At 33.5% G+C, this 24,694-nt stretch overlaps 1 protein-coding gene across 4 annotated transcripts in view; it reads left to right on the top strand.

The window, feature by feature from the left end:
* The window catches only part of LOC145242248 (ectonucleoside triphosphate diphosphohydrolase 7-like), a 118,384-nt gene that overhangs the window by 43,789 nt on the left and 49,901 nt on the right, over nt 1-24,694 (top strand). For all 4 annotated transcript variants that reach the window (XM_080105256.1, XM_080105258.1, XM_080105259.1 and 1 more), the window contains exon 2: nt 13,814-14,232. In XM_080105256.1, the coding sequence (XP_079961382.1) occupies nt 13,814-14,232 (419 nt within the window). The remainder of the gene's footprint in view (nt 1-13,813; nt 14,233-24,694) is intronic.

The following is a 24,694-nucleotide window of genomic DNA, read 5'->3' as shown; positions in this document are numbered from 1 at the left end:
TTTTCATGTATCATTAAGACTAGCTGGTGTGCCCGTCGTTGCCCGGGTGTTTGGAGGTGTGTGTTGAGTAAAAAAAAAAAAAAAAAAAAAAGTGGTAGTAGGCAGGCTCGAACCTGTGATGCAAAGGCGGAAAAGAAAGTGAAAGAAAACCCGACGTCTTACCGCTACTCCATGATGCGACCGGAAGTTCGGAACGTTAAAACTAGGCAAAGTCAATCCAACTGATACAATGACTTGCAAAAAATGGCTCGCAAGAAATCAACCCCTCCTTGTAGAAAACTGCCCGGTTGAGGGTGAACTAATTAATGTTTTTGGCCAATTTTTTTTATATTTGTCATCAGATGTTGAGCTTCAAAATGATACCATTCTCGTGAAAATCCATCGCCTCTGTCGAAAGTTTTAGGGAGACATACAAACATACATACATACATACATTTAAACACAGATAAGATTTATATTATAGATGGTGGTGATATAGGTCAAGAATTATTGTGTAATTGGCTGTACATACTCGGTGTTGCTTACCAGGCACAGCTTGAGTAGCTTATATTCATGCCAATTCGGGATATGTCCTCAACAGTCTGACGGTCTTGGCCATTTTTGAGTAGGGATGTTAGGCTAAGGTGTGGCTTTAGATAGTCCTGAAGGTCCACTCTCCTAGATTGTTGCCTCGTCAATTGAATCGAGGAAATTTATTGCTTACTGCCTGAAGCGTCCCTACCAGAGAATGCCAACGGGATTACTCAGGCAATTTTTAAAAGGCTAGAGTGTCCCTTCCTTAAGGGTGCTGGCTTGACTCTGTCCGCCTTCCTACCTTGTGTCACATCTTTCTGTGAGAGGAAGGAAGTAAATACCTACATTCCCAGGTGTTATGTCTCTTATTAAATTTATTTTTTATGTTCATGAGTAGCATTGGGAGGACATGATATAGTAAGAGTAAAGGCTCCTCCTCTTCCTATAAGTATGACTATTGAACACGATTGGTGCTTGGGTTAAATTTTGGTGTGGCCGACTGTTATTAATTTACCGAGTGGGGTTGTATTACTGTTAAGACAAAGTTGCTCACCAATGTACCATTTTACCACTGGTCACCGGATTTGTGGTCATTCCTTCTCAGTTGACTACAATCCCCTTAACTATGTCTTCTGAGATGTGACCGAGGTATAGACTCTTAAGCACACACATAACCCAAGTGACTCTCCGAAGGCTGCCATTGTGGAGGTGTTTGCTGCTATAAGGAGAGTAGAAAACGAACCTTGGGTTTACTTTCAGCAATCTTGTAACTTTCGCTTCCCTTATTTTGTCCTTTAGTCCTCACATTCCATGGGCGATGTTTCTGAAAGACAAAAAAATGGAAGAATCGCTCTTTATTATCTATGTATTAAACATTTATCATTAACTACTTTTGATCACTAAAAGAAATTTTAACAAATTTCTTTTAGTGATGGGACGATTCCAATATTTTTCCCGATACGATTACCGATTCTGCACTAAATTACCGATTTCAATTCCGATTCTTTATAAATTTCTAAATATTTAACTACAAAGTTGTTATTTTTCGTGATTGCCATAAAAACACACTAAATTTGCATATGTTTTTCTAAAAGGTAAAAACAGACTTGTGGGGGGGGGGATGACCTAAAGACTTTAGTTTTACTGGTAGTTCAAAATTAATAAATATTTTATTATTTTATTATTACTACGAGCAGTGGAAGATTTGATTTTTAACAAAAATCAATTAAAAAAACAATTAAAGGAATCATCTTTAGGCATCGGAAAATAGGCACAAATTTTCCTGATTCTGGTACCGATTCCGATACTCCAAAAATTTCTATTCCCCATAAACTTTCAGTGGAAAGTGGAATCTCCAATGCAGGGCATGTACCAAAAGAAAAAAAATGGTCAAAAGAGTTACTGAAGTGAGACTGATAGTCACTGTATAAAATAACAGCAGGGGTAACATACACTATGAAATAACGGAAGTAATAGATTGGAACTTACAGATGTGTTGCTTGCTGAGTTAATTGCAAATTACGACTAATTAAAATGAGTAAAATGAATTAAACAAAGAAAAAACCTAACTCAATCCCAAAAACTAAGAATATATTATTTTGTGTGGTTAAAGTATATGGCGGAAAAAGTTTTCAGTAGTGTTGGGACGATTAATCAGAATCGGGAATCTGAAAAATCAGAACTTTTTTGGGCTGTCAGAATAAAAAAAACAATTCTGCCAATTTTCTGATGCTTAAAACGATTCCTTTAATTATCTTTAATTTGATTTTGTTTAAAACAAAATCTTCCAATGCTGGTAGTAATAATGAAATAATAAATATCTATTGATTTTAAATTACCAGTAAAATTAAAATCTATACATCATCTTCCACCAGCGTAATTTTCTGCTTCAGAAAATCTCTGTACATCTAACAAGTTGTTTTGCGGTAATCTGAAAATAATAACTCTGTTGTTAAACATGTAGAGATTTATAAAGAATCGGAATCAGTAATTGGATCGGAATCTGAAAAATACTAGAATCATCTCATCACTAGGTTTTAGGGAAACAAACGTTGATTAACTCAACTTCAATATAATGTATACTAGCAGGATCTGTGGAAATTCCACAGTGGCATCTTGCATATATAATATATTGCTGCTGGCCATTCTGTAGAGTTCAGTGTGAATGGAGACCCCACGATATTATTGTAAACCTTTTGTTAAAACTGTAAAAGCATTTATCTAAGTAATCTGGTTACTGTTGTGTCGGAATATATCTGGTTATTATGGCTTATTTCCAATATCCTTATAGGAAATATTTCCAGTGTATGGACGCCCGGCATGAACAGAAATCCTACGATATCATTATACCATCTTTTGACAGAACAGATACTACCCTTGGATCCTAGCCAAGAAGGCATACTTTAGTTTGACGTACAGTCCAAAAGCCACATCATTTTTTTAAATTTTCTTTTTTTATTTATATTGCGTCTTTGGTGATCGGGAGATCCTATTTATTAAACAGGAGGATAGAAGGTGATAACATACTACGAACATTAGATTAACGTATCTATATAGGAATAATTTAATGTTCGTAGTATGTTTTCACCTTCCATTCTCCTTTTTAATAAATAGGATCTCCCGATCGAATAATTTGGAAATCATGACACGCAACGTGTATGTCCGTATGTTAAAGTTACTACATTATTAAGTATTAAAGGTATTACATTGAGTAGTAATATATAGATTATTATATTTGTGTTTGTCGGTCTGTCTATTCCACTTGTTATCTGAATCTACTGGGCTGATCTATCTGTAATTTTGTACGGTCCATTGTTATGATAAAGGGCAGCGAACTAATTATTATGGTGTCTATTCAATGCACAGTTAGGGATCAGTAAGGATTAGTATTTAATGCAAAAAATGAGCACAAATTTAACCAAATTCAACCATCAATTTGGCATAAAGCATTCATTCTAAGTCAACGGGCTATAACTTTTTACTGTTTTTAACAGGCTAAAAAATCTGATATATATTATTACTAATTGAACTTTTCTCAGGTCGAAGACGAACTGGTAAATGTTACTATTCAAAATCACTAATGACGCGTTCAGTGAAAGAACGACGTAAGACCTTTTTTGTAATAACTTTTTGCCCTCCCCCCCCCCCCGACAAAAGGAGGGTGGACCTGTAAATTCACCCTTGTCTGTTCGTTTGTCCGCACTTTTCTCAATAACTATGGAATTTTTGGAAATTTTGCACAAACATTAAACATGATATGAGTAAAAAAAAAGTAACAGAACGGATTTTCCGGGAAAACTTTGGTTTCCCCCCCCCCCCCCAGGGGTGCCTATTGGGTTAAAATGCTAAAATTGACACTTTTGTGCTTATTAAAATAAAATTGGTGCCTTAGATTTTTATAAAACTTTCTGAAAAGTTGTAACTGATTTCTATATAATTTTGTTTATGCTTCGTGATAACTCTTGGGTATGCCCTAGGTGCTTTTTTTTAGGGCTAATAAAAACTCCATTTTGGGGACTATTTTCCCATATTTATCTACAAATTTTCTGTGTATGTCTATTTAGTAGTTTTGCATGGCGCTGAACTCAAATTTAAATATGTTGAGGCCTTGGGGACTTTTAGGACTAAATTGGGGGGGGGAATGATGGACTTGGTCATTTCTTTTTTGGGGTTTGTATTACTGTACACATAGATTTGAAAAAGTTGTCAAAAAATAAATATATAACAAATAAATGTTATCAAAGGCAAGATAAGTTACTTTTCTACCAAACTCGATATATTTTTTGTGTTTTTATTCAATGTAACATATTTATTCAGCTCGAATCGAAAAACATGCAGTGTTTACCGATGTATTGGACAATTCAAAATGGCGGCCGACTCTCTCTTCCACACGGTAAGTTCGAGAAAAGGTGTTATAAATAATAAACTAGACAAAATACTATTAAAAAATACCGAATATATGTCAACCTATGTCAGGGTAATATATATTGAGCGAATTTCTAACAGTATTTTGTCTAGTTTATTATTTATAACACCTTTTCTCGAACTTACCGTGTTTAAGAGAGAGTTGGCCGCCATTTTGAATTGTCCAATACATCGGTAAACACTGCATGTTTTTCGAGCTGAATAAATATGTTACATTGAATAAAAACACAAAAAATATATCGAGTTTGGTAGAAAAGTAACTTATCTTGCCTTTGATAACATTTATTTGTTATGTATTTGTTTTTTGACAACTTTTTCGAATCTATGTGTACAGTAATACAACCCCCCCTTTTTTTTTTCTTTTTTTTTTTTTTTTTTGCATAGTGCAGAACTCCAATTTACATATGTTAAGGCCTAAAATTGTACCGTTCATTTTCACCAGGATTTGACATCCCCTGGGGACTTTTGGGGCTAAATGGGGAGGGAGAGGGTAAATGCTGAACTTAGTCATTTTTTTTTATGCCTCGTTCACGGTGCACCATGCATGCTTCACTTATTCCCTGTTGGTTGTGGTAGTTCTAGAAGGTAGGTCCACCCTCCCAGGATTTGCGTTTTTTATTTATTTATTTATTTTTTTTTCTTTCAGACAGGGTTAGTTTATTGCTAATTGCCTCGGGGGTGGGGATACCCAGGTATCTTTTGCAGCGTCAGTGCTCCTCCTCCGGGGGGGAGGCTTTTCAATCAAACTTTTCGGCCCCTTGTGTCACATTTCTCACTGTGGAAAAGAAATAAATACCTTTCAAGATTAGGTAGGAGTCAGTCGAGCTGGGTTACCGACGTCATAGCCTAAAACCATGTCTATAAAATAGAATAATAATACTATGTCTATTTAAGAAAAATAATAAAAATAATAAACTATGTCTATAAAAAAAAAAAAAAAATGGTATTAGTTGTACACAGGCGTGTATATTTATTTGTCGTAATATCGTGTCCTGTAAGGATTTTACGTAAGCGTTTGTTCTTTTGTACATTGTTTTCCGGTTTACAAAAGCTGCAAACTGTGTCTGCCCTTCCCAACATTTCCATGAAAACGTCTTGTCCTTATTAAATGGACAACTGAATGGAAATATTTAATAGCACCCGACACGCATGACTCGCAATTTAAGCATGTGTTTAATCATGTTTTTTAAACAACAAAGACCAACTTATTTGCCATGTTTTGAAATGAGTTGAATTAAGGTCGCTTTCTTCAAAGTTGTTTTATTTTATTTGGCCTTTACTCCACCCCTGCTCTCCGCTTTGTTTATTATTGTTGTAAATAGTTACTAGAGGCAAGAGGCATTGCGTTTATGTAAAATTAAAAACAACTCGGTTTCGACGATATAAGTTTTGATCAGACATTAGTCAGTTTGTGGTTTTTCTGTTTCTGTCCCACATGTCACAAAGTCTATCTGGTTTTAAACGGCGATTTTTTTTTCTCTTTTCCAACTATTCCAATCAGGAGTATCGCTAGGTGTATCAGAAATTTGGAGGAATTTTTGACACCCCTAACACGAAACTGCGAATAAAATATAAAAAAACTCGTAATTTCTCTTTTAAAAGTGAGTTGTTTATTTTCTGTATGGATTATACTTCCAAAATAAACTATTAAAGTTATTTTAAAAATAGAAATATTATTTTTTATTTTTTAAAAAAGTGTTTACAAAATGTTTACAAAATGCCGGCGTATCTTCATGCAGCCATTTTTTTTTACGTAATAAAATCGATAGAATTTTACGAGTTAAATATTTTTCAATTTTTAAACTTTAAAAATCTATCAAAATTTTTCTATTGGTTCAATTTTTACGATATTTTCAGGATCAATGTGAAATTTTATGCTCTTTCATTCACCCTCCCGCATTTTGAAATGTCTATTAAAATTTTAATTAATTTATGTGCTAAAGTTTTATATATAACAAATTGAAGATAAAAGATCAATAAAGAAAATATTTTAATTTAAAATAAAAAAGAATAGTTTTTGGAAATTTACCTGTAAAGTCCAAAGTGTAAAATCTTTTTTTTTTTTCTAAAAACCACGTTGATTTTTTTTTTTTTTTTTTTTAATGAAAGCTCATGTTATGCTTACATCGTCAAGTAAATACCAGACGCTGACGGCAAATATTTCTATTTCATTGAATGTTTTCTGTTTTTAGATATTAAAAAAAAAAAAAAAAAAAAAAAAAATTAGTCGATAAAGAAGTATTAAAATATATCAATCAAAACTCGTGTATTTCATTAAAAGAATTAAAAAAAAAAAATCGATGAAGCGGATTTTTTTGTTCTAGAGGAAAATCTTATAAATGAATGTGCGTTTCCTTTTTAACTATGGAGGATGAAAAATACTAATTTTGGTCAACACATGCAATAAAAAAGAGATATTATTTATCTCCCTTGGACGAATCCGTAATTCATAAATTTCATTTTAGCAGCAGCAGCTCTTTACAGCTTCGCAAAACATGTTGTGAAAATGCGATTTTTTACTACTCTCGCTTTAAAAAATTCTTTTATTTAAAAAAATACATGGAATTTAAAATATAACTATGGATAATTTTTGACAATGAAGGATGGAACTACTCATTTAATAGTATATTTTTTTAAGTGATTTTTTGGCATTTATATATATATATATATACATATATTTATAAGCAAGTCAAAATATGTTGATTTTCTTTGTATTCTTTTTAAAGAAAACCGCTTTAAAAAAAGCAAATATTGCATAATTTGCTATTAAACCTGTTATTTTTTAAAAAATTGGTTTTTCCTCCTTTAATTGAAAAAAAAAGGGTTTGAATTACATTTTTCAAGTAGTTATAAGCTTCGAAAAAATAGTTGAATTATTAAAGTTCTGATCATCATTTTTAATGGCCACTTTCTGATACACGTAGAGTATTGCACTCTGGCTCACGTTAAATGTATTAGAGGTTTGGGGGGTTCCTCTTTGGAAGTGTTGTGTGAATTTGAATTAAAATTTGCAAGTTAAGAAGTAATTAAGAGTAAGTGATTATGAGAGGTTACAAATAATACTTGGTTTCTCTACCGAATGACAATTGCAATTAGAACCAACGTCACTTCTAGTTCCTCCATTAAGGCCTTAAAGGCCCTTCCCCATGTTGCTCTTTCTCTCTCTCTCATACACACACACACACACACACACACACTAGTGCTATCAGATCAGGCATTCTCAAGATACCAGCTTCCTGGCCCAAAATGCAGCAAACATTAATGCTATTGTTATTTTGTTCCTTTCCATTTGCAAAACTCAATCATGTTCTGCTAAATCAAAAACAAACGCAACAATTTCCCTCTACAAAACAACCAAACCAAACGCTATAAATAAATATTTAAAAATGTAAAGAACTTGAATCATAAAAAGTTTTTAAAAAACTGACCAGATTTGGTATTAAATAAGCTGAAAACAAAACGACCAAATCAAAATCTGTCAGACGAAAAGTAACCCCCTCAGCTAACTTTTCTGGAATATACATATATTACCAGCAGGGAGACGAGACGTTACCCGGGATTGAATGAGGATCAGTGAATCTTCCACACTTCCAATACTTTTATTGCCATCGAAATCGGTTAAATCACCTATTTGTCAATCAAATTGATTAATTGCCTGCTCTATTCGGGGATCCACCACAGCGCACCAGAAGGAAGCTTAACATGCCTCCCCACAGTGACTTAGGCCACAATACATTGTAATCTACATTGCACTGTAGAGAATCTGTTTATTTTATAAAATTTCATATATAATGGCTTGAATTAAAAGTTAAAATGCAAAAGTCAAGTATCATGGTTCAATTGTGCTCTAAACAGAAACATTCATTTTGAATGTACCTTTGTATCATCAAAGAACTTACTATTGATTTCATACGCCAGGCCCTTCTGCTTGTGCGGTGATAAAACTTTTCAATGCACTTGTGATGTTAGGCTGTATAAGGCATTAACTTTGGACAAAATTGCACTGTTCCTTTTTTAATCAGATTTGTTTAATCATCGATTTTCAATACTTATTAGAGGCATTCCACTACAAAACTTATCTAAGAACACTTCCAGACACATAAATAAATTTGTGCTAAAAATCGATTCAGCAGTGTTAGTCCATAAGCAATGAATACGCAAAGTACCTTTATATATAAATTCAAGAAGTAAAAATTAAGTTTACAAGCCAAAAGCTTCTGTAAACTTAAAGCTGATATTAATATCTATGTAGTAATTGCAATTATTGTTCGACAGAATACTCAAAAAAAGAAATATTAATAACAATATAGTAATCACAACCAAATAAAAAGCTTAATACAACCAAATTAGGAAATAGAGCTTGTCATAAAACAATACAATTTAAGATTGTAAATTATAATTTTCAAGAATTTAGTGTTCGACAGAATACTAAAAAAATATTAAGATTTCGTTAATCTGTGGTGTTTTAAAGAATGCGTTCTTTTCATCAGAGGAAAGATATTGGCCAATGATTATCATAGTGAAACTATGAATTTGCTGGTATTGGCATGAATTGAAACTGCATTATATGAAAACTAGTCACATATGCAGGAAAAAAAAAAACAACCTTAGTGTAAAGAGTTCGTGAAATGGAGAAAAGAAATGTTGAAGAATAAATTCTTGGAAATTATAATTTAGTCTTCAATTGTGTTCTTATGTATACGATTAATAAAATTCCAAATGTTTATTTATGTGTGTATATATACCAATAAAACTTTCGAACGGATGCACCGAATTGAAAAATTCTTTTTTTTTTTTTTTTTTCCTGAAAGGTGTGAGTCCCTAGATTATCCTTATCTATATATGGTTCGAAACGAACAACGCCGAGTCACACAAAAAGCCCAAAATAAGGGTTTTTAGGCAGTTTCATTTTTGTCAAAATAGTTACCTGCCCATATCAACAGAATTTAGCACTGTCTGTATACAATCGCGGTAACATCTTTTGGCATACAGACAGAACTTGTGGCGCAATAGATAACGCATCTGACTATGGATCAGAAGATTTCCGGGTCGAATCCTGGCAAGTTCGTAAAAATTTTAACCATCATTTCATCCAACGTTTACTCATTATCCTTATTCTTAGGATATTTTTGTTTTTTTAGTGCCATGTCAGCTGGCATTCACAGTAGACAGTCAAACAGTATTCAATGACAGGAAGTCTGAATGATGCGTTTTTGCTCACGTTGATTGCGTTTTCTTAATTCCCTAAATAGGGCCTAGCTTCACTATTTTAAACAGCCGTTATAACTATAGATATACACACGTATCTTTCGCTACATTTCTCTCCCTCTCATAAATAGAGTGCTTCAGTTCTAGTTCATTGCCTTCTTTCAAAAGCTTAAATAAATCTAATCCAATTTATATTTGTCAAAATAATTGCATTCTATTTATCAAGACTAAATTGTGTATATAATTAATGTCTTTGCACAAAAGGAGGTCATTGCATACATTCATTTCGTGTTTCTCTAATACATACGAATGAGTAGTTGGGCAGTATTTCTTCTTTGAGATATATTTCGTTAAATCAGTTCTGTCTAATAAAGGGATGTATTGATATTTGGGCAGCAATTTTTCTTTTAGACTCATTTCATTAAATCATACAGTCATCAGTACGATTTAATACATACATGTATGGCACACTCAGGTTCACACCAGTTCTTGCCAGATCACCGAAGTTAAGCAACATTGAGCCTAGCCAGTACAAGATGGGTGGCCATTTAGGAAGGTTAGGCGCTGTATGTACCGCACTGAGTTGTAGAAAATTTCCAGGTTGGTATCTGGAGGCACATTAATTCACTGGGGAGATGCACCCCCAGTCTTTAAGACATGTATCTAGAAGGAAACTCTGATGTAAAAACCTGCAGTCTACAGTGTATTCTGTCCTGTGGCAGTCATCTGCACCGACGGAGGTTAGCAGTAATATTAAAAAGTGGTTAGTTCTACACAAAGCCTTCACGACTATAAACAAATCATCTGTGTGGATTTCCGAGCAACTTAGTTGTGCTGGAACCTCATACATCGAAATCGACGGGAGAGTCCGTTATATATATATACTAGTAGGGAGACCCAATGTTGCCTGGGATTGAATGATGATCAATGAATATTTCACACTCTCATAGTTTTATTTTCATCGAAATCAGTGGAATCGTCCACTTTTTTCCATCAAATTGACTGCTTGCTCTAGTTGAGGACCCATCACAGTGCACCAGGAGGAAACTTCACATGCCTCTCTGCATTCACTTAGTCCACAATACATTGTAGTCTACATTGCACTGTAGAGAACCTACTATTGATTTTATAAAATTATTTTTTTATATATAATAGCTTGAAAAAAGTTAAAAATGCAAAAGTCAAGTATCATGCTTCAATTGTACTTTAAACAGTCACGCACAGGTAATTTTCAGTCTCCATTCTTTATTTTATTTATTTATTTTTTTTTTTTTTTTAACTGTATATTCTATCCTTGACACCCAAGAGCACAAAATCTAAATCTTTGAAGAGTGATAACACTCGAAACCGAGTAGACAGCCACTATATATATACAGAGTAGACAGCCTATATATATATATATATATATATATATATATATATATATAGTGAATAAATGACAAAAAACTATATTCCAAAATTCATGATGTTGACCATTCAGTTTACATTTACAATTCTTGACAATATCTGTTTCGTAGCGCAAAATCAATCACTTAATTATTATATCAATCAGTGAATCTATTATACCCTTACTCAGAAGAAATAGCAACAATCAATCCATCGAAAAGAAATAAAGTAGGATTTGACATGATTAAAATCCGAAAATTGGAAGAGGAGCTGCAAATACCTTATGTTTCCATCACGCCATTTTGAATTTAAAAAAAAAAAAAATTATATATATTTTACAGATGATCTGAACAACGTCGGTACCGTCAGTTTCAAATCCAAATAACACAGGGAACCTAAAATTACCAAACACTCTTCAGCCTCTGTTTATGTCTACCTCTCTGGAAATTCAAGGAGGTAGACATTAACAGAAAATAAAAAAATATGCTGTTATTTTTTATTTATTTATTTATTTATTTATTTATTTATTTTTTGTGTGTTTTCTTAACAATTGATCAGTCTGTTGAGGTTCCTTCCAGCTAAACTAATCAGGAATGTTCAGCTGTAAAGTGCAATTACGTCAGCAAGTGAACTATTAAGTGTCTATTACTCTTTTTTGATTACCTACTCTTATTTTATATTCTCTCCTTCGCCTTTTTCTCTCCCCCTCTGTTCTTCTCTCTCCCTCTCCCTCTCCCAACAGTTAAACAGGAAAAGACAATTGAAAAAGATAGATGGAGTCCATTAAAAACAAGAGCATATCATCACATCTTTGGAAAGAAAAATAGAATTAAAGAAAGAGAATCATTTTAGATTTGTTTTTTAAATTTTTGAGAGATTCTTGTCCAGAACAAAAATAAAGAAAAATCTGTCTGTACGTACCCATGACGAAACAAAAAATATATCTAATACCTATCGACCAGCCCATTTAGCATGTTGGTAAGAACATTTGCTTATGGGTCGAGTGACCCAGGTTCAATTCTCGGTCAAGTCATACCAAAGAATGGTAGTTGATGCCCTTTTTCTAAATATTCGGTATTGCAAGGTATGGCTCGTGGGTAGGTGGAGTAATCCTGGTAAAGGAATGGTGCCCCCCTACACCTTGTTATAGTAGCTCATGACAAGGGAGCCTTCAGGTTGCTCTCGACTATAGTCACCTACTTTAATCTAAATATTCATGAAGGGCTTATTTTTACTTTGCACGAAACTAAATTAAACTAAATATTGCTCAAATTATCAGCCCCTATGCATCTTTGTTGTGTTCGAAAATGCCTAGTATTCAGTTAAATAGTTTCGGAGTGAATCATACCGAAATATATATAAACTAGTGTTGGGACGATGAATCGGAATCGGGAATCAGAAAAATCGGAGCTTTTTGGGGTATTGGAATCAGAAAAATTTGAGCAGATTTTTCGATGCCAAAACCGATTCCTTAAATTATCTTTTTTTATATGATTTTGGTTTAAGAAACTTCTTCCACTGATTGCAGTAATAACATAATATTTATTGATTTAAACTTCCAGTAAAACTAAAATCTCTAAATGTGTTTTTACATTTGTGAAAATATACGCACATTTTAAGACGTGTTTTTACAGTAATCAGGACAAAATAACACTTTTATAGTTAAATATTTAGAGATTTATAAAAAATCAGAATCGGGGGGGAAAAAAATATTGGAATCGTCCCGTCACTAATATAAACATATACTTTATATAAGTACAGATGACAATCAATTTTATTTATTTATTTTTTAATCTTTTTTACCCCAAACAAGTCATACTTCCACTCGGTCATGAGGAACTAGAACTTGGGATCATGTCTACAGGGGATTATGTGGGGAGTGGAGTCATGAGTTGTCTGTCCGTGTTGCATTTCAACTTCTGCATGTCAGTACAGTCAGGGAAGCAAATAACAGAGAATTTCAAAATCTAGCAGTCTGTGGGAAGAAACTATTAGATTAGGTTTTCCAGCATCTAGAAACCCTGAACAGTGTAGGGGTGGAATTTTGCTGCTTGTCAGATGTCTTTAATTCAAGGGGACTCAAGTGCTATGAGTTTATCAGAGCACATTCCATTAAAGTACTTGTAAAACAAGCACAGAGATATAACATTGCGGTGATGGGATAGGGAGTTGGAGCTTTGTCGATAATGTGGGACTTGTTGGATTCGAAACTCTTTTTTGATCCATTTGACATATTAGATTAGAGACAAATTGTAGGTTATTGATAGGGCTTTGACAACAGCATATTCTTTCCATTGTTTTGACTCTTGAATATATATCCGTTAATATCTTATGTTTTTTTATATAGACGCATGTGGTTCTTGGTTGATTAAGTGTGTTTAACTGCTTCGGATATATACCCGAGAGTCAAAAGAATGAAAAGAATATTCTGTTGTCACAGCCCTAGTTATTAGACAAACGAATTTAACTTTTTTTGGTAGAAATGATCCTCCGTATCAATCGGGGAGGGGGGCTATTTCTTTTTCTTAAGGGATCTCCAATGGAACATGACACAACTTTCTTTTTTGATCAATGTCATTCAAGTGATGTTAGATTAAGTGTCAGTGTAAACTTGTTCTTTTCGAATCTCCAGATACGTGAACACAGTCCTTTTCTTTCATCTTTTTAAACTTTGTGATGGGCCCTTCTCCTCCCCTAACTCCTTTTCCTCCTCCTCCTCCTCCTACTACTATCAGCAGCATCCACCATGTTAATAATCTGTTTTTTGATTTATCTATTTCAGAATCACATGCAATTGGTGTCGCTACCTGACATCGTCACCCTCTCCTCCGGTGACTGTCACCTTATCGCTAAAATGCGTCATCATCCTCGTCCTGCTTCTGGTGATCTACACGGCTGCGGTCATAATGTTCTTGGAACTGCGGCACTCAGCCAGCTATGTCAGTCAGCAGCTGATCCGACAGCATCCTCTCCGGCCACTCGCTTACCCGTTGTCTGGGGAGGATAGTGTTTCCAGGAGCAAGATTGGTGGTGGTGCCACAGGTGGTAACCACTACGGGATTGTTATTGATTGTGGTAGCAGTGGGAGCCGTGTCTACGTTTATCAGTGGCCGACCCATTCGGGCAATCCAAAGGAGTTGTTGCAGATTGAGCAACTCACGGACGCTCGGGGTTTACCGATTGTTAAAAAAATCACACCTGGTAAGTAAATCATTACAATGTTGTTTTTTTGTTTTTTTGTTTTTTCTATTTATGCATTCTTGATGTTCTAAATGTAATGCCTCCTATTTATATTCTACCCAAACGGATTAGAAGGAATTGCAAATAGCACTGAACCAGCCCATTTTCAATGTTGGGGGGGGGGAACTATGCGGAGCTCAGTTGAACTTATGCATTTATGACCTAAACACTTCATCTCTCTGTTGCAGATTATGACGGTGTGAAACTCTAAAAAGCAACTTCTCTCATAAATGTGCATCAAAAGCAAAGATGCGTCATTTAATTCCTAGCAAAAGTGCATTGAGAATGGTGGTGACTATGTAGAAAAATGAATTCTGGAGCACAAAAGGTTGCTTGTTTTAATGATACCATTCTCGTCTTTGTAGCTCTTCAGCTTTTAGAGTAAAAAAATAGGAGGCTTTACTTTTGGAATGACCCTCATATCATCATTGTTATGAATAGGGTTGCTGGCATATAACTATTAATGCCTTGCAGAAAATTATGCCTAAAGCTGAATATATGTGCATATGTCTGCAGCACACAAATGACAGAAAGTAGCGGAAAAAAAGCGAGAAGACTCACACTTGACATGGATAAGAATGTAACACATAGAATGATACAAATTCATCTATCAGTCTTTGTCCGATATTGCTGGAGTTTGCGTGTCACAACTAACACTAAGAGAAGTAATATATCTCCATCTTCATTTAACCAGGTTCAAAGACCTCTCTCTATTGGCGCCTGCTAGCATCTGTTTTGTGTTATTCTCGTGTCTCTATATGAGAACTCATAAAACAGGAAGTAAAGAAGAGGTAGAAGTATGATCAAGGGGACCTCAAACAAAAGGAGTTAGCTCCCCTTGATCATACTTCTATCATCTTAACAATCATCATTTGAAGTCCTACTTAATTAATATTCCTGGTGAACCAAGTGCAAAAGAGATCTAGACAATTGCACTTAAGGGAACAGCGAGGATACTAAAAAGAGCTCTCGGTTGGTTTCAATAAAAAGCAGGGCAATGTTGGCAGCTGGTTTGGCTGCCACATACCCAGCATTACAATCTTCAAAGGAAGAAAAAAAAAAAATAAAAATAAAAACCTCATCACTACTGTCAAAGATGTGCATTTGTCCACTTTTTAACAAAATGCAACCTTTTTTTTTTCTTTTTTTTTTTATAATCCAACCTCTGTCGCATTGCTGCATATTGCATCCCTGTGCCTCTTTTACAAATAATTTAATGGAGTATACTCTGACAAACTTGTAGTGCTTGTGTTCCCTTGGTGTAAATCCCCCCCTCTCCCAGCCTACAAAAAGCAACAAAATCCTACCCCATTCACTGTAGGGGTCCCTAGATGCCAGAAAGCTTTCTACTCTAATAATTTATTTCCCTAGGATCAACTTGCTATCATGTTTCACTGTTCTGAGCTAGATTTTCAGTTTACCTCCACGTCTTTTTAATCCTGAGGAGGGACTGCTTCAATGACTTTGTGGATGAAAGCGTCTGGGTGACAACAAAGAATGTGACCGAACCAGCAAAGACATCTCAAGGGGCGCACTTGTTGCAGAGAGGATATGTTGCAGCAAAAATGAATAACAGCATTTTAGATGAACTGCTGCCAACAAACACGAAAGATGTGACACAAGAAGTAGTGATTGAACGCCTCAAGCTTCGTAGGTCGCTTGTCGTTAATGGATGACATTTTGTCTCCTCTCCTTCACATGTTCACTTGATGTCTTTCTCTTCATTTTTAATTTTGTACTTAAAACTGATTGGAGTTGTTTATGAAAAAAAAAAAAATTTTTCATGCTGCCCTTTCCAAGCACATGCATGCAGGGGGATCGTGACCTCCAAGGTTGGGAAACTTATTGATTTCAGCTTTTGGTTTGCCATTGGCCACATACAGCCATATCATATTCATGTTCTGCAGTTTATCATCATATTAGAGGCTGGCATGTGTTGAACGGCTTTCAGAAATTGACTTTGAAACTAACCTACTTCCTTATTCCTCCCTCCTCCTCTCAACTCTCTCCTTATCGCTTCCTCCCATGTTTTTAGCTTTCCATGTGAACTGAACCTGCTACCTCAACTGTTCTACATATACTCATCCAAGAACTCTTGTTCATTCTTTCAATGCAATCTCCTCTCCTACACACACACACACACACTTCCTATACTGTCCAGATTGAATCTTCTTCTGAACGTATCAGATCTATGCCAATCTATTAAGGTACACATTCCACATCTATCATGATTTTTGTATCATTTCTCTCCATGCAACGCATGTCCTCAACCTTCACTGGCCAGGTTCCCCTGTACTACATCATCACACTTGGTTGATCGTGGTAATGTTCTGCTGGTTAATAATGACAGAAGTTCCCTGTACTTACCCCATCCACTTCAACTCTTGCAATTATAGTAGCACCTGCTCCTCCCTGTGCCCAAGTGCTATCACCAAGGTAACAAAACTTTTGAACCAATACATATGCCATCCAAATAAACTTTCATCCGCATCTGAGTTCTCATCCGTTTCCATTGTTTTACATTTTTTGTGCACAAATTGATTATTCTGATGATGATGATGTATCCTGCAGGTGAGACAAATCGCAAGTTATATTATTGCATATCTGCTTTATTAGTAGAGTAGAAAGAGAACCTTGTGTTTACTTTTGGTATCTTCGTAACTTTCACTTCCCTTATTTTGTTCTTTAATCCTCACATTCCATGAGCGATGTTTCCTACAAAGAGGGAAGAATTGCTGTTTTCTGGGTTAGAATCTCTGCATCTAACACTTATCATTAACTAATTTTTAACGTTGAAGTAGTATTTTTATTAGGTCCTTTCATCAACTGGCTTTGTGTCTTGTCTGGAGCTATTTCCATAAAAGAAAAAAAAATTTGTATAATTTTATGTAATTTAAATATGGTTGAAGCTATAGTAAAATTGTGTAAAATAAATAAATAAAAGCGGAAGATTATGCGTTCATTTGGGATCCCTTTATTTATTTATTTATTTATTAAAAAAAAAAAAAAAAAAGAATGAATATGACCCCTGTATGAGTAGATGAGCATTCCTCCAAATATTTAAGTTTTTGTCAGGAAGGGGTCGTTTTTTTTTGGGGGGGGGGGTTCAAATACCTTAAGTTTAGATTGAAAGTAGTTAAACCAACACATTTCACTAATATAATGGAATATAATCTTTCTCACAGAAGAAACGTTCTGAGGCTGTCTCTGCTTTATCGTTATTTTCATGCCAAGTGCTCGTCTGAGCTCCAATCTATGGTCCCACCTCGCCAAACTTTCACGAGAAACACTTGTCTAGCTGAAACCACTATCAATAATTTCCCCTACTCTTTATCTGTGCCTAAATCTAAATGTAGATTCCATGAACAAAGTTTCTTTCTTAGAACTGCACATCTGTGGAACTGCCTTCCGTTTGCCCGCTTTCCAGCTGACTACAATATGGTCGTCTTCAAGTCCAACGTAAACAAGTTCTGGACGAACCGTTCCCCCTTAAGTAATCCAATTTACCAAATTTTCACTACTAACGATTACTACGATATTGTCCCACTGACTACTGTATACTCTTTAATCCTTATCCTCGAGTGGCCTCTGGGCCTTGATAAGTGGTTATGCCTATGTAAAAAGAAAAACCAAAAAAAAAAACATATATAGACTAGCAAGAAAGCCTAACGTTGCTCGGTATTTGACAAGGAACTCGGTTATGTCCTTTTTTTTTTTTTCACTATGATCATGATGCCATATTACTCTGTTTTTTGTTTTTTTGTTTTTTTTTCTTACTACATCTCTTTCCCATTTCATCCCCTAAAATAGTCTGAAGAAACTTAAGTTTTGGAAAACACTGCACGACTGTCTTATGCATGTGTTTTAAATATAATATATAAATGATAGTTGTGTTGTGTGTATGTTTGTTTGTCTTTCCAGCCAGTCAAAAAACCAAACCACTTCAAATTTGACCTGCGTTACCCCAGATGTATAATATCTAAAATTTAGAAAAATATATTCTCTGAGGGTCAACTGGAAAAATTTTTGTTAGGGAGGGCACATATTTTATTTATTTATTTATTTATTTTTTTGCCGGGGGGGGGGGGTAATGTAATTATGTAGCAATTTTCAAAGCAAAATATCCAATATTTGTGCATTAATATGGAAAAACTTCTTTTTTTTTTTTTTTTTTTTTTTTTTTCAAAATCTTCCAGAAATGACATCTCTTTTCTAATTATAGTGGGGATGAGGGAGAAAAGAACTCCGTAAAGTTAGATTTAGATCTTACACACACTATTTAACGCCTTTTATTTAGTATTTTATGGGTCCAAACAACGCCAGATATCCCTGCTAGTCTTATGTATAGATTTTTTTGTGTCAGCCTAATTTTTGCAGAACATAATAAATTACAAATGCGAGCATGAAAAGTAATATGGTTAAGCTTAAACATAGAAAAGAAAAGGACTAGTTATTAGAACTGGAAAAAAAAGGACAAGATATTCTAGTAAAAACATATAATAAATTTATAACTTAAAATATTGCAGCATTCAGAATTTTTTTTAATACAATTTAAGATTATATAATTAATTCTTAATGCTGTAATATTTTAAGTTATAAATTTATATTTTTTTACTAGAATATCTTGTCCTTTTTTTTCCAGTTCTAACAACTAGTCCTTTACTTTTTCATGTTTAAATCTTAACAATATTACTTTTCATGCTCACATTTTTCTATTCATGATTTTTCCAGGCTTCCAGTAGATTCACTTGTTCTTTGTTTAATTTCATTCTTAGTTTTTTACCCCCATAAACATAACATACACATATGTAAAACAATATACGGCTCTCATCTGCTTTCATTCCATCTTTTTGCGACAGCAGTGAATTAGTAGCAACACTAGTCACTGAAGCGACGTGGTTGCTATGGAAACTAGTTATAAAACCCGTCACTCACCTCCTTACGAATTTTTACGTTTTTGAACACCACTAAATTCATTATAACTTTTATTTTACTGAACGAAAATTGAAATTTTTTTTTTTTCACAATATAGCTGAGAAGGTGATCTATAAACTGTAATAATTGTTTGAAATTTGGTCGAAAAATGAGTGAGCAGTGAAGCTTTAAAGCAGTTCTAAATGACTAAAACTGCCACTCAACCATATATGCAGACACGGTAGTGTTTGAATGATACATTATGGAATTTGTCTCATTTCGGAATATCAGATTTATTTTATTTTTTTAGTTCTTTTAGAAATGGAAAATATGGCATTAAAAGTAAATAATAAATTTCTAACAAATAAAGTTAAAATCAAAACCAAAATCTCGAGATATTCAGTCTGACCTACTTACCTACTTCAACTCCTAAATAGGCTTTAAAACATCACTATAACAAATTAACTATAGTTTTAACGTGATGTCATAGATTTATGTCATGTGTATAAAACATGAATTCAAACATAAGCAAAACCAAAAATAAAAAATGAGTAAACCATTCAATAACATTGGAAATTATTTTAATCCTGAATTTATTTTGCTTTAGCTGTGTATTTAATCTCTACTTGTGTATAAAATGCACTTTGTGTGCATGAGTTCGTTCCATATGGACTGCGAAACAGTTGGCCGATTTTACACCAGTGTATTTTGTGTCTGGCAAGGTTCTTAGATAGGTTTTGTATCGGAATGCCTTCAATAAGTATCGATAATTGGAAAAAAAATCTGATCAAAGAATCTGATTTTGACCAAACTTTTATCACCACACAAGTAGAAGAGTCTAGCATATAAAATCACCAGTAGGTCATTTGATAAAACAGGAGTATATTTGAAATAAGTTTTTTTTATTTTGAGCACAGTGGAACTATAATACTTAACTTTGACATTTTAAACTTTAACTCCAATTTTATAAAATCAGTGCAATGTACATGACAATGTATTGTGGACTAAGTCACTGCATGGAGACGTGTAAAGCTTCCTCCAGATGCACCACAGTGAGTCCCAGACTAGAGTACGCAATTAATCGATTTCATTGAAAAATGGGCGATTTCACTGCTTTCGATGACAATAAAACTATTGAAAGTGTAGAATATTCATTGATCCTCATTCAATCCCGGGCAACGTCGGGTCTCCCTGCTAGTATTTAATATGTACTAGAATTTTGGCCCATAGAACCTATAATTTTAGTTTCTTTAAAATTGAATATATGAATTTGAAGTTTCAAGAGATTTCTGTTCTGATAGCTACCTCAGAGGGGCCACATAATGATTCAGCATCTTAGGAATGCATAGAGATTTGGAAGGATTTTCATTGTCTTTTACAGAAAATTTTAAACATGATTTAAACTTCATCAAAATAAGATATATATATATATATATATATATATACACATATATATATATATATATATACACACACACACACAAGGTATGGCATAAGTAACACCTTTTCTATATCTTTTACTTTTATTTGCCTTTGAAATACATTCATATTAAAAAAATAAGATTAAAAGAAATAAAGTTCTAATTTTGTTTTACTTAAAAAAGGGCATTACTTATGCCGCACACTGTGTGTATGTACACTCATGAACAAAAAAAAATGGGCCAGGAAAGAAATTTACAATTTATTGCACAAAAAGCTGCATTACACAAAATGCAATTAAATAATAAACGAAAATGAGTAAAAAATATAAAGAGCAAGATATTTACTTTAATAAAAACTTAGTATGGAATGGAATTGCCCTTAGATCTTTTTAAAAGATCAATTCTTTTTATCATGCTCTCAACCAACTTGGAGCACTGTGAAGAGATGTTATTCCATTCTCTTTGTACTGCTTCCCATAATATTTCTTTGTTGGAAAAAGTTTTTCTAACAAATGCACGAGATATTATAGCCCAAATATTTTCCATTGGGTTTAAATCTGGGCTTTGGCCAGGCCAAAACATCACATCAATTGAATTATCAGTAAGTCACTTCTTTGTGACTTTTGCTGTGTGTGCAGGGGCATTATCATGTTGAAAAATAATGTCATTGTTCATTTCTAACTTCTGGATGCTTGGTAATAGACCTCTTTCTAATATTTGAATGTATTCTTTGGCATTAATTGACGCATCACATCTGATAATTTCCCCAACTCCTGCAGCAGAAAAGGTCCCCCATACCATTATTCCTCCGTTTCCATGTTTTACTGTGGTTTTTATGCAATTCGGTGAAAATCTTTCTCCGGATCTTCGGATGCAACGTTCAGGGGCATCACTGGCAAGGCAAAATCTTGATTCGTCCGACCAGAAAACATTTCTAAACCAATCTGCATCTTTTGTACCATAACATGATGCAAATTTCTTTCTGTCGCTAATGTTCTTCTTAGTTAACAAAGGTTTTTTTTGCACATCTTTTTGATGAAAATCCCATTTCCTTCATCCTTCTGGATATTGTCACTCTAGAAAGAGAATTTCCTTTTGCTGTTTTGAATTGTTTGCTATGGTCAACATAAGTTTTTTTGCGATCCTTCAAAACGGTCATTTTAAGCCTGTGATCGTCCTTCATTGTGGATGCTCTGGGGCGACCAGAACCAACTTTCCTGCTCACTGTGCCTTCAATTTCGAACCTTTGCCCAATTCTCTTCACAGCTGAAAGAGATGTTGCCACCTTTTCTTCTTTCAAAATGTCGAAAATCTGCTTGTAAGTCAAATTTGCCTGTCGTAATCCTGCAATTCGGTTTTTAATTTTTTCGTCAAGATGTCGTCTTACTTTTCTTGGACTCATCTTTAATACTAATAATCTGAAAAATACTAAATAACAGCTAATTATTAGCAAACAAGCGATAAAAATTTTAAAAATTGTTTTCTTTCCAATTTCAATCATGGCCCATTTTTTTTGTTCCAATTTTAATCATGGCTCATTTTTTTTGTTCACGAGTGTATGTATGTATGTATGTATGTATATATATATATATATATATATATAGCTATAATATAAAGCTATGTGTGTGTGTCTGGTCACGAATAGGCTCCTATATGGTTGTCTATTTTAAAAAACTGATTACATATAATGATAGATGTATGGAGACACAGGAATGGGTATGTTTGATCTGGCAGAATGGTGGTTCATTAAAATTGTGGGGTCTGCATTCACGCCTTGTCCACAAAGTATGGAAATAAAAAATTTAAAAATGAAAAATAAAAACATTTACAAGTGTTTTTTATATAGATGTACATAATAATACTTTGATAAGTATGTTTTAACTTAAATAGGGATGGTATAATAAAATTGTGGGGTCTGCGTTCGCGCATGGCCTCCATAGAATGGAAATAGGCACAAACTTTAATAAAGACTTTTCATATCTATCTGTGTAAGTATACTTTGATAATTATGTTTCAGTTTGAAGAAATATGATAGAATAAAATTATGGGGTATTCGTTCACATCTGACCTCCATAGAATGGAAATATGTCACAAAGTTTAACAAGGTTTTTTAATATAGATCCACAGACTATTGTGATAAGTGTTTCAGTGTGAACAGGTATGGTATAATAAATTATGGGGTTTATCTATTTTATTTTTACTTTCATCATATTTTGCTTTGCCCAGTTGAGGGTGAAGAAATGAATGTTTTTAGCCAATTTTTCGGTATTTGTTGTTTGACGGGTTCAGCTTCAAAACAATACTGATCTTGTGAAAATCCGTCGCCTCTGTCAAAAGTTTTAGGCAGACATGCAAACATACATACATGCATTTATATATTGGTAGCTCAAATTTTCTACCCAAACCGATTAAAAAAACTTGCCCTATCTCTGAATACCCTTTATGTAAAATTTCAAATGTTAGGCCAGAAATTGTCTGAGTAATTTGGTCAATTTTTTTTAAACTTTGACCCCTATTATGACCCCTGAACATTTATTGTTTTAGGCTCAAATCAAGTTATTAAGTTAGATCCATGTCCAAGGAACAAATATCTAAAATTTCAATTGTTTATACCTAAAATTGGCGGAGGAGTTTGGTAGAGTTCTCAAAGGTCAAATCGTTGAACTTTGACCCCTTAACAGCCAAATTTCTGGTCGAAGACAGATTACAAAGATTTTGCCAAATCTCAGTACACTGTATATCAAATTTCGAGTCTGTAGACTGAAAATGGACAGGGTTATTGCACAGGGAAATGTACACATACACACACACACACTTTCACTTTTATAGCTATATATAAAATGAAATAAGAATTTCAATTAAGTTTACAAAGATAATCCAAAATAGCAAACATAAAATATATTACAAATATTAAAGAATTAATATTTATAAAGTAATCATCACCAGATGTAAAAGCTCAATAAAACCAAATCGGAAATAGAGCTTATGATAAGAAAAAATAATTAATAAAACATGTTGATAAACACTTTAGCAAGAGTTAAAAACATATTTATTTTTCAAAAAGGAAACACAAATTTAGTGGATTGTCCTTAATCCGTGGAGTTTCGAAAGAAATACTTTCCTTCTTTTTAGAGGGTAGGAATTAGCAAAATGTGGAATTGGATTTTGCTTGCAAACTATTTAATAAAACTACAAGTAAGCCATAGAGCTTACTTGATAAAAATAGTGAAGCAGAGGGAATGTTTCACTATTCTTCTTAAAATGTTTTTAACATGTTTTATTATTTGTTATATATATGTTGAATTTTGAAAAAAAAATATTTAAGATTTTGAAATTTTTATAAATTGTAAAAACATTTTCTTATTTCATTTTCTTGTGTTTTTTTTTTTTTTTCCCCCCTACTTTGTTTTATCGCCATCATCTCACCCTTTCCTCCCGTTATAAAATTTTTTTTCCAATTTTAATCTAAAAATTGTTCTCCATTTCTAATCTGAATGTTTTCAAAGTCAGTGTGGTCTTTTTACTTTTACCTTTGTATGATGTCAACTTTTTCTCTTCTTTTCTGAGGAGAAGCATTTAGCTTCGAAATGCCATGGCCTTGAGAGGTTTTTTTTTTCCTTTTCACTTTCTGTAATTCTTATTGACTTGATAATGTAATAAAGTTCCTATGTAACTGTAACCTTTATTTTAACATATAGAAGTGTTGACACGATTAATCAGAATCAGGAGAATCAAAACTGTTTGGGGTATTAGAATCTGAAAAAATTGTGCCTATTATCCGATGCCAAAAACGATTCTTTTAATTGTCCTTTTTATATGATTTTATTTAAAACAAAACCTTCCACCATTGATACTAATTGATAAAAGAATAAATATGTATTGATTTTTAAACTACCAATAAAACTAAAATCTAAAGAGCATCAGCCACAAGTGTATTTTTATGTCTGAGAAAAAAATGTGTGTGTTTAAGATGCAATCAGGAAAAATAACAACTCTATACTTAAATATTTAGAGATTTATAAAGAATCAGAATCAGGAATTGTATCAGAATCAGAAAAAAATATTGGAATCGTCCCATCACTAATAAA

The sequence above is a fragment of the Euprymna scolopes genome, chromosome 21, assembly GCF_053919585.1.
Source record: "Euprymna scolopes isolate OS-2025 chromosome 21, ASM5391958v1, whole genome shotgun sequence".
NCBI lineage: Eukaryota > Metazoa > Mollusca > Cephalopoda > Sepiida > Sepiolidae > Euprymna > Euprymna scolopes.
Note: the sequence above shows the minus strand (reverse complement) of the source record. Positions and strands in the feature narration are given on the sequence as shown.